The 10,065-nt window shown below is 51.4% G+C and overlaps 1 protein-coding gene across 5 annotated transcripts in view; it reads left to right on the top strand.

The window, feature by feature from the left end:
• Positions 1–779: 779 nt before the first annotated feature.
• ARHGEF4 (Rho guanine nucleotide exchange factor 4) overlaps positions 780–10,065 on the top strand; it is a 261,385-nt gene continuing 252,099 nt past the window's right edge. For all 5 annotated transcript variants that reach the window (XM_058715682.1, XM_058715680.1, XM_058715681.1 and 2 more), the window contains exon 1: positions 780–903. In XM_058715682.1, coding sequence (XP_058571665.1) covers positions 865–903 — 39 coding nt within the window. In that variant the 5' untranslated portion in view covers positions 780–864. The remainder of the gene's footprint in view (positions 904–10,065) is intronic.

Below are 10,065 nucleotides of genomic sequence, written 5' to 3'. Positions count from 1 at the left end.
TACTCAAGTTCTTTTGTTTTTAAAAGCAATTAAAATTAAAACATTTTAGTTGGTTCATAAAAATCTTGGGGTTCTAGTGGCCCGTGGGAGTGTCTCTTGGACAGGACTCCTGACCTAAAGCCCCACAAAGAAAACAGCGAGGACTTCCCTTTGCCCCTGAGGGACGATTCCCAACTTATACCCTCCCTGCAGGGACGCGACTGGAACGGCAGGGAGAGGAGCTAGAGTGAATTCTTGAGCAAGAATTAGTCCTGGGGATTCTAGCTCATCCTCAGCGCTCGTCAGATACGTGAGCTCACACATGTTGCTGAGTCTGTCTGGGACTCAGTTTCCTCACATGGTAAATGAGAACCTCGGGCAAATGCTCTGCAGGCTCTCAAAGATTGAAAAGCAAAGCTCTCAGGCAGAAAGAGAGGCCTCCCCTGCCCGGGAGTGGGGGCAAAGTCTCAAGACGAGGGTATGGCGTACAGGCCCGGGACTCGGCGCGACGCGCAACTGTGCCGCGTCGGGGCAGAAGCGCACGGCGCCAGTTCGCCCGCTCCTTCTTAGAGAGGGCTCCGAGGCTCCCCGCAAGGGCAGGAACCCCGCGGGAGGGGCGGTGGGGCTGTTCCCTGGGGCCCCTGGGCCGCGTCGCCGCCGATGGCTCCTAGTCTCGGGACGGGAGCGGGCGGGGCGGGCGCCCGGGAACGTCCCGGGAGACCCGCAAGTGCCCGGAGTGGCCGGGCGCGGGGAGGCGGGGCGTGTCGGCCGGCCCGGGGCAAGCGCCGGGGCGGGGCGGGGGCTGGCGTTCCGGGAGCGCAGGTTCTGCCGCTCGGCTGCGGGTCCTGCCGGCGGGCTCCGGGGCCCCGGCTCCGCGGGGCTATCATGCTCAGCGTCGTGCATTTCCTCCGGAGCTTCTTCAAGGTGAGAGGCGGCGTCTGGTCGCGCGCGGGGAGAGCGGGAGCGCCGCGCTGCGCCCTGGGCTGGCTGCTGGGCACCGGGTGGGTGCAGGCACCCTGGGCGCGCCTGGCCGCCCCCAGCTTTCCAACGTGCCGACCGGTGTTCAGAGAGTGTGGCTGCCCCAACCACAGGGAAGGAGAGGCACTGTGTCGCAGGCTTGCCTGGACCGTCCTCGGCGAGGGCGACCGCCGGGTGCCGGCCTCCTGGGCACCTACTGGCCTTCCGCACGCGGGGCACTCGGCAGCCTAGGCCCCTCGGCGCAGGACGGCCGATTCCAGGAAGCACTGGCTTGTGCCTCAGCCAGTGGGCGCCCAGAAGTGTTTGATATTGTTATTACCTCAGCTGAGGGTTCCCAAGGGTACGAGGGAGGGGACCAACAAAGTTGGGGCACCATTTTGAGGAAGGTGTGTCTAAGCAGGAGGAGGGGAACAGGAACCTGACTCTCCCCAGGCCCAAAGTCCCGGACTGTTCACAAATGGCCCATGGGAACCCACTTATCTGGGGTACCTCTACCTCCCCTGCCCCCAGTGGGGGCCCCAAAGTGAGCAGTAGGTTCCAGGGCACTGTCGGATGGGGGAGCAGGGGGCATCTGCAGATTGCCAAGCTCCACCTCCCCAGGTGAGCAAGGTGGGAGGTGGGTGGGAGGGAGGCAGGGTGGGGTTGGCTCTGACTGCCAAAGCAACTGCGTACAAAAGAAGCAGGGGAGTACTGCCAGAGCTACAGCCCAAGGAGGGAGCAGCTGTGAGTGGACCCAGGGCAGACAGTGGGGCTGTCCGTGGTGGTGGTGGTGGTGGTGGTGGTGGGGGGAGGGGGGTGCTGGCTAAGCAGCCCTGCTTAGCCAGAAGCCACTTTGTCCTCAGGGTGCAGACTAAAGGGACAGGTTCAATTCTCTGACTCTGAGAGCTCTGGGGAAAGCAGCAGGCTAGATGACCCAGAACTGGACCTGCGGGAGTGCTCCCCTCAGCCTGTTCCTCAGCCAGTGTGGACTCATCCCCAGGGATAATGACTTGTTTATAAACTTAGCAGGGAAGAGGGATGGAGTCTTTCAGCTTGCAGGGTACTCACTTCTGTTAGTGACTGCAGGAGATGCCTCAGAAGAACATAAGAGCCCGGCTGGTATCAGAGTTGTGGTTCTGAGCACACAGATGCCCTCTTTGAAGTCTGATTCTGTCATTGACAGGGTATACAATCTTGGGACAGTCATTTAACTGCTTTGGTGTTTTATTTTCCCATTTCAAAAATGTGGGTGATAATTCCACATCTTCCAGAGTGGATGGAAGGATCTTATTACAGAATGTACATGTTCTTATAAAAAGGTGAACCTGGGACCATGTTCCTTCCCGTCCATGCAGTGGCAGCAGTAGGTCACCTGGAGGGGAGTTGGCCAGGCAGAATCTGAGAAGCCTAGTGGACCCAGAAACTCACGGAGCAGACAGGTGTGGCTGGGGGAAGAGGTCCCTAGATATCTCAGGGCAACTGCCTTGCCCATCTGCTGACTGGGACCCTCCTTGGAAGGGGGACCTTTGGGAAGGTGTTCTAAGGGGCACACTATCTCACATTCCCAACCTGTTCCGAGAAGGCTTTCTACCTCTCCTTGTCCCCAGACCCCATGCCTATCCTCAGGTCCCTGGAGGTGCTGAGACACCTCAGGTCTCTGTCTGTACACATATGATGATGATCAGATGTACCTCTCAGAGGATCTCTCTTTCTACTGTCCTTTAGAGCCACCCTTGGGAGGGGCCCTGAATGCCATTACAGTCCACTTCTGGCTGTGCAGGTATATCTTGCAGAGCCACCTGTAAACACAGTTCACACATGTTCTTCCTCAGACACTGGTCACAAAGAATGCTCTATAAGGCCACAGGTGCAGGAAGTGAAGGGAACCACCTGCTCAAGTCACCTCCTGATCCCTCCTGGTCCTGGGCCTGTCTTGATGGGTAACTGACTTGGTTGTTGGTTGATCAAGAACACTGCTTTGTCCTAGGAAACTCAGATCCTTGGGTCCCAGTCAGACTCTGGTAGCAGAGACACAGATAGACTCCACCAAGGCCCAGGGCAAAAACAGTCCCTCAAACCCCAGGCCCCAAGTAAGACTTGCTCCAGACTCTACACAGCATCCAGTTCTGCTGTGGGCACTCTTATGCTATGGGGTCCACAGGGTGTGACACCTCACAGTGCAGAGGTGGACTCTGCATTTGGGTGGGTCCCACACAAAGCTCACTGCCTTTGGGATCACTCAGCAAATGAATGGGAGAAGCACACCCAAGGAGGAAATATGTTGCCTCAAAACTCCACAGGCCCACCAAGCATTGTGAAATCTTCCTTCATGGTAGGGGGCCAATGTCTAGTAACATGTCTTTTGCTTTTTATTTTTCTTAATTGTTTTTAATTGTTTAATGTTTATTATTTATTTTTGAGAGAGAGAGAGACAGACAGAGTGTAAGCAGGGGAGGGGCAGAGAGAGAGAGGGAGACACAGAATCCGAAGCAGCCCCAGGCTCTGAGCTGTCAGCACAGAGCCTGATGCAGGGCTCAAACTCATGAACCACGAGATCATGACCTGAGCTGAAGTCAGAAGCTTAACCGACTGAGCCACCCAGGCGCCCTGCTTTTATATTTTTTAATGTTAATTTATTTATTTTGAGAGAGAAAGAGACAGAGTGTGCACATATGCATGAGCAGGGGAGGGGCAGAGACAAAGGGAGAGAGAGAATCCCAAGTGGATTCTGCATGCTGTCAGCCTGGAGCCCAACAAGGGGCTCAATCTCATGAACCGTGAGATCATGACCTGAGCCAAAATTAAGAGTTAGACACTTAACCAACGAAGCCACCCAGGTGCTCCTCTCTTTTATTTTTAAAGCGCTGTTCCAAAATGTTCCATACAACTGTCCACTTCTACTGCCTGCCTGGAGCCTTCACCAACGTGGAAGGTCCTTCTGTTTTCATGGAATTTAGGTCCCACACTCTGGTGCACAGTAGGGTACCTTGCCACTTGCTGTTCTTTAAGTCCTGTCAGTATGATGTAGTAGACCAGCATAAGGTCCTTTGGGGTATAAAGGTCAGGGTTTCTTCTAACTAAATGGTGACACAGAATCAGGGAGCTACTGAAGCCCTGAGACAGGTGGTGAAGTTTTGTTGCTGTCCCTGTCTTGAGGAAAGCAACCTACTTCTGTTATTCCTATATGTTAAAATGGGAAACATACACACTCACACACGCACACACAAGCACAGTTTTCACCAAATCATTGGCTGAGGAGTGTAATAGATTTGTTCCATTTAAGAAGATCATTTGTAGGTCAACATAGACCAGTCACAATTAAGCCTAAAACAGCGCACCAACATTCTTTAAGGTCTCACGTATTCTGCGCAAGCCAAGCTGGGAAGTTGAGTAATGATGCAGTAGAGATCTCCACCCCTGGTTGGAGATTTTTTACCCACCAGATGTTAAATATTGCTTATGATGCCCTATTTTGGAGGAGAGAGGGTGTTCCAGAGGCTTCTGGTAAGCATTCCCTACCACAAAAGTCTCCACATAATGGATGAGTGAACCAGGGTAGAGTTTCTATCAGGAACTGAGCATGTCTCTGAGCTCCCAGGGACTCACTATGATCCCCCAGGAACTGGGGAATCACCCAGGAACTGGGGTGATCCCCCAGGAACTGGGGAATCACCATAAGACAGATTCAGGATCCCAGGGGGCTGCTAAGAGGCTGGATGTACAGCAAGTCCCCATTTATGACCTGGCATGCCTCCTACCTCTTATGGGCCCTCATTCCTGGTGGTGAGCTTCCTGACCTTCCAGGAATTAGTGTTAGCTGTGAGCCAGTTTTCAGTAATCCCTGAAGTCTAGGTACTTTTCTGTATAGGAGCCTTTAAAAGACTCACAGTATGTGCTTAGGATGATTTTGCAAGTAACTATCTACCCCTCATTGAAGAAACTTTGGATCTATTATTTCAAGTCTGAGAATCAGGCAAGAGGAGTGGAATCAGGCAAGTGGAGTTTAATCAGTGAACATTTATTGAACACCTACTATCTGCCAGACACTGTTCTAGGCACTCATGGAGCCTTCTGTTTACCAGACCTAGTTTAATTCTTTGTAACATTTTTTTTAAATCAATATTACACAAGTACAATAGGACCCTATTGGTGTTGCTCATCCATTTTAGTTCTGGCAGCCCCATGATTGATTATTCAATGACAAAGAACCCCTGGCATCAAAAAATTCTGATATTACTTTGGCTTCTGGCACTTAAATACTGTTTCTCTTCCTTGTCATGCCAGCTCCTGCCATCCCATCTGTAGAATTCCCACCCAAACTAGCATCTCTCATCAGCATTGCAAGCTGGTGGAGAACAGTGTTTATGGCAGTTTTCCGAGATGTTGACATTCTCTTTGCCAAAGTAGTTTTTCGTGCCTTGGTGGTAGGGCATGTCTTTTTGATCCTCCAGGGGACATAGTTAGGGGATGGTAAGCAGGTTGCTCTTGATAAATCCATTCCAACATTCTATTCCTTCAGATATTTGGTTTCCTTCAAGGACTTTCTGGCTTTTTAGTTTCATTTCATGGGTTGGTTTAGTTAACCAACACACCACCTACTGGAACACAGGCTGACTCTTGGAGCTGGTACATTGACTCCAAAATAGGTGGTCATTCCCATATCAACATATTCATCCCAACCCAGAATGTTTTCCTTACCTCCTTGGTCAGATAATCCCAGTATCCATTTCTACCCACCCGCTCAGCTTCTTTCCAGTACATGTTAGCAAAATCATAATTTTCCGAAACATGAGCCCTTTCCTCCATAGTTTGACTTTGATTGGTTCCCGTGGCCATGCGGAGATCTGACTCTACTTTGAGTCAGGGCAGGGCAGGCAGGGAAAGGGAAAGGGGTAGACGTGAGGAGAGGTGGGCTCAGTTTCCAGAATAGGGGCAAACAGGCTCTTGAAGCAGCCAGAGAGAGGAGCAAGGACTGCATGGGTTTATGAATTCCCTCACAGAGCCCCACTCCTAGGACCAGGGTTGCCATTTTTTCCTAAAAGACACTCTTTCACTCAAGGAGCAGGGAAACAATCCATTCAGCTGCCTTTTTAATTCAACAACCCACAGATAGATGGACTCAGACTGCTTTGGTTTAGGGATGTCTCAGGCCTGTGATTGCAGAGAGAAGAGACACTGTCATAGCGAGTCCCTGGGAGCTCAGAGACTTGACTTTGTTATTCTCTCTTTAAGCTGGCCAGAACAGTTAGAAGCAAGAAGTACACCCCATAGTACTTGAGTTCTTTGTGCCTTTTTCTCAGGTTTTGTCCTAAGAGTCACTTTTCCCCCCAAAAGCCCCTACTGGACATTTGGCCACAGCTGATTTAATTAGAGGTTTGCCATGCATGCAATGAGATGCCAGAGTTCCATAACTTAATTCCCAATATACTTTCACTGACTTTGGCATCAATTGGGTGTAATAACCAATCTCAGACACTCTTTTCCCCTTTCCTGACAGGTCTGTTATCTAAAATCATCTTGGCACCAGCTTCTTTACTACTGAAGTCTCTTCGTTGCAAAAGACAGAAATGGACTGCAGTCAAGTGAAAAAAAGTAACTGTCTTGGCAGGGTGCAGGGTAGCTCACAGGGATCCAGAGAGGCAAAGCACATTAGGTCCTTCTAGGTGGTCCAGCTGCTTAGGATGCTCCTGGGGGACACTTTACTGGCTCCTCACTAAGGATACTGTCTAGCTCCCTCTTGTAGACTTTTAGCTTTGTCCTCAAGTTCCAAGATCCTGGCTGGAGGTTAGCTGAGCTGCCGTTTGAAAAGTAGGAAGAGAGGATATCTGCTCTCTTTCTATTTTTGACATGGATAGGCCCCAGTGTCTGAATTCTCTTAGGATCCCCTCCTTCCTCCCAATCATGGCTGCTGTTCAAATGCTGGGCAGGAAAGCAGAAAACACCCCCTCATGGCATGCAATTAAGGGAAAGTTCCACAAAGACTCATTCAGCCTCCCAGCTTTGGGGATGGGGGAGTGTAAGCCCCAGTTGCCTGGGTACATTTGCTAGTAGGTCACCCACATGTTTGAACTTTTCTGGATAAAGGTCAGAGCAGGTACCTGAGGCCACAGAGACCCTATCCTATGAGAGTTCATGGAGAGGCCTTCCTTTTGAATCCTAAAGAAGCTTGTCCCACAGGATGGCAGAAAGGAGAGGGTAGATGGACAGGACAGACCAGGTATGGGGACCAGCTGCCTGCCAGGAGGCTGTCAGTACCTCCCCAGGGCTGCTGTCTCCTGGCCACCACTCAGAGACCCAGGGCTGTTCTCCTCCCTGGGGCCTGCTCTCCCACTCTGTCGGTCATGATCCTCAGTTGTGGCCATAAGTCAGAGGCCTTGGGGCATGGTTCCCACCTTTTATTCTAGCCCCTCACTCTGCTATCTCTGCCAACTTGGGAGGCAACCATGACAAGATCACCTCCACTCAACCATTCAACACATTCTTTGAGTACTTCCGTATTCTGGGTCCTGTTTTCTCCCCCTACACTGTAGACTCTGAGAGGGAAGGGCTAGGGGTTGAAGCATAGTGTGTCTTTGGAAGTGTGAGTGTAGCCTGTGAATTAACTGCAGAAGACCTCAGCCAGTGAGAGGGCCTCTTAATCCAGAGGTCCTGAGTAGGCAGGCAGGGTGGATGGTTCTGGAGACATGAACTCTTGCAACCTTCTCTCCAAACTCAAGTGAGCCTAGCCCTACTGTCCAGGCATGGGGTGGCCCAGCCTCCCCAACTCTGGGTGCCTGGCCTCCCCTTAGCTGTAGGCAGTGACAACACTCTACTACTTGCTGCAGACTCAGCCAACTGTGAGATTCCAGGCACCGTTTGATAACCCAAGGGAGGGTTTGGATTTACTCTTGGTCTCATGTGGGGCTTACTGAGCCTGAATGTTTTGTTTGCTTCTCCTGCATAGTGGAACTGGGTGGCATGCTCATGCTCTTTCAGGAGTCCTTTTGTGGTTTTTACATATCTACAGTGGGCAGTCTCTCCCTTGCCAGTTGTAAGGATGTGAGGTTTAAGTGATATTGCTAGTTCTGGCCCCATGCCTGGCTACTGAACCCTCCTGAGTTACCTAGTCTGAACCCTTTGGGGGTATGGGTGGTGCTGCCTGTGAGGCCCTCCACCCTCTCATCTGGTGACCCACAGGTATATCACAGGTCATTGGTTGGAGGCTCCCGCACACTCACAGGGTGCCCTGCCTCAGGGTGCCTCCTCACTGCACCAGCCTCTTGGAGCTTCCCGGCCCCATCTGTCTCTCAGGATGCAGTGTCACCTTCAGTATGTCTTCCCTGGATGCCTCCTCACCCCCTTCGGGCCCCTTCTCTATGCTGCAGCTCAGCCTCCTGAGATACAGGAGTTCACTGGCTTGTAATTGTCTCTCACGCCTCCACACATATGTTCATTTAGATGTACCTTTATTAAGGGTCTTCTTACAGCTATTTCTGGTTTTCACTGTCCTTAGAAGACCCCATAACCACACAGTATAGTTTCCTCTTCCCTCAAATCCCCAGTTTTTCCATCTTACTCTGATGTGTGGCATGCCACAAACCCTAATGCAAAAACCAGCCTGATTACCTGAAGCTGTAGTCTTCCTCAGACACAGTTGCATGTCAGAACCACTGGCTATACCCAGACCAAGTGAGGCAGAATTCAGGGCAGGGCCCTAATCACCAATGGGTGACTCCATTGGGCAGCCTCGCTGAGAATTGCTGTACTATAGACCCTGGAGCTACCTGTATAGTCCATCAGAGCAGGGCCATTCTTGAGGCTTCGCTGGACTAAAGAGAAGCTGAGGTCAGACCATGCATTGCCCTCCAACCCTCACACCACCCTGTTATAACCGAGGCAGGGAGCATATACTTCCCTGCCCTGCAGCAGACACCACCATGTTAACTGTAGTGAATGTGGGTAAGCCCCATTAAGATGCCACTACAGACCCATCCCACCCAGGCCAGCTTGTTGTGCCTTGAGCATCATCTGTGTTTGTACCAAGTAGGCTGATTGATCTCTCCTTGACCACATTTTGCCTGTGAGCTTGAGAAGGGATCTTCTTGGAGCAAGTTCTGGGTCTGGAAGCCACCTGCTGACCTGCTGTGGCACCTGCCCCTCCTCCTGGGTCCTCTTGTGTTGGTGGTGGACCCATGGATCCCCAGCATGGACCAGCTCTCTCACATTGCTCAGTGCTCCTTCATGTGAACCTGTCCATCTCAGGGGTGTTGTGGAAGTTAGCTGGGATAGTGAAAGCATGGGAAAGCGTGGGACTCAGGCAGCTCAGAGTGAGAACTCAACAACTATTAGTTATCTCCTTATATTTTTCTTCCCCAAAACAAATGGGTTTTTTTCTTATAGCCAGTGGAATTAAATGGAAACCCATGTCTTGTTACTGGGCCGTGATGGTGCTATTTATGCTGATGCCATGGGCTACAGTTCCTGATACACGGACAAAGTCTGTGTTCAAGAGGAGAACACTATTAGAAACTCGCCTCAGAATGGTCCACACAGAAGATGGGAAAAGCCAGGGTCCTGGGAGTGTTTTCCTCCATGTGGACATTGAGGCTTGTGAGAAAATGGGAAACAGCTAAGTGGTGGTCCATCCACACCATGGAATACCATGCAGCAACAGAGAAAATGAGCTGCTGGTGCACTCACCAGCCTGGGTCACTCTCCAGAGAGCTAGGCTAAGTGTAAGAAGTCACAATGCTGTATAATTGCATTTATCTGAAATTCCAGACACTAATGAGTCTCTAGTGACAAGCAAACTCATCAGTGGTGCCTGGGGACAGGGTTCAGGGCAGGTGGGGGCAGGAGGGTGGGATGACAGAGGGACAGGAGGTGGTGGAGGCATGCGTTGTTTTGAGTGTGGTGATAGTTTCATGCTTTGTACTCATGTGGGAAACCATCCAGTCATACTTTCAGTGAGTGCAGTTGTACCTATCAGCTACCTCCTACCCTGGCAGAACCGGCCCAAGGTCTCCTGGCCAGAGCCTCTCAGAATACTCTTCCTACTCTGAAAACAAGGCCCTTTCTGGGTGCCACATGCACAGAGACCATGCTGGTTAGTGAGAGCATGGAGACCCTGCCTAAAAAAGAGACAAGGTG

Source organism: Neofelis nebulosa, chromosome 2, assembly GCF_028018385.1.
Source record: "Neofelis nebulosa isolate mNeoNeb1 chromosome 2, mNeoNeb1.pri, whole genome shotgun sequence".
Taxonomy (NCBI): domain Eukaryota; kingdom Metazoa; phylum Chordata; class Mammalia; order Carnivora; family Felidae; genus Neofelis; species Neofelis nebulosa.
Note: the sequence above shows the minus strand (reverse complement) of the source record. Positions and strands in the feature narration are given on the sequence as shown.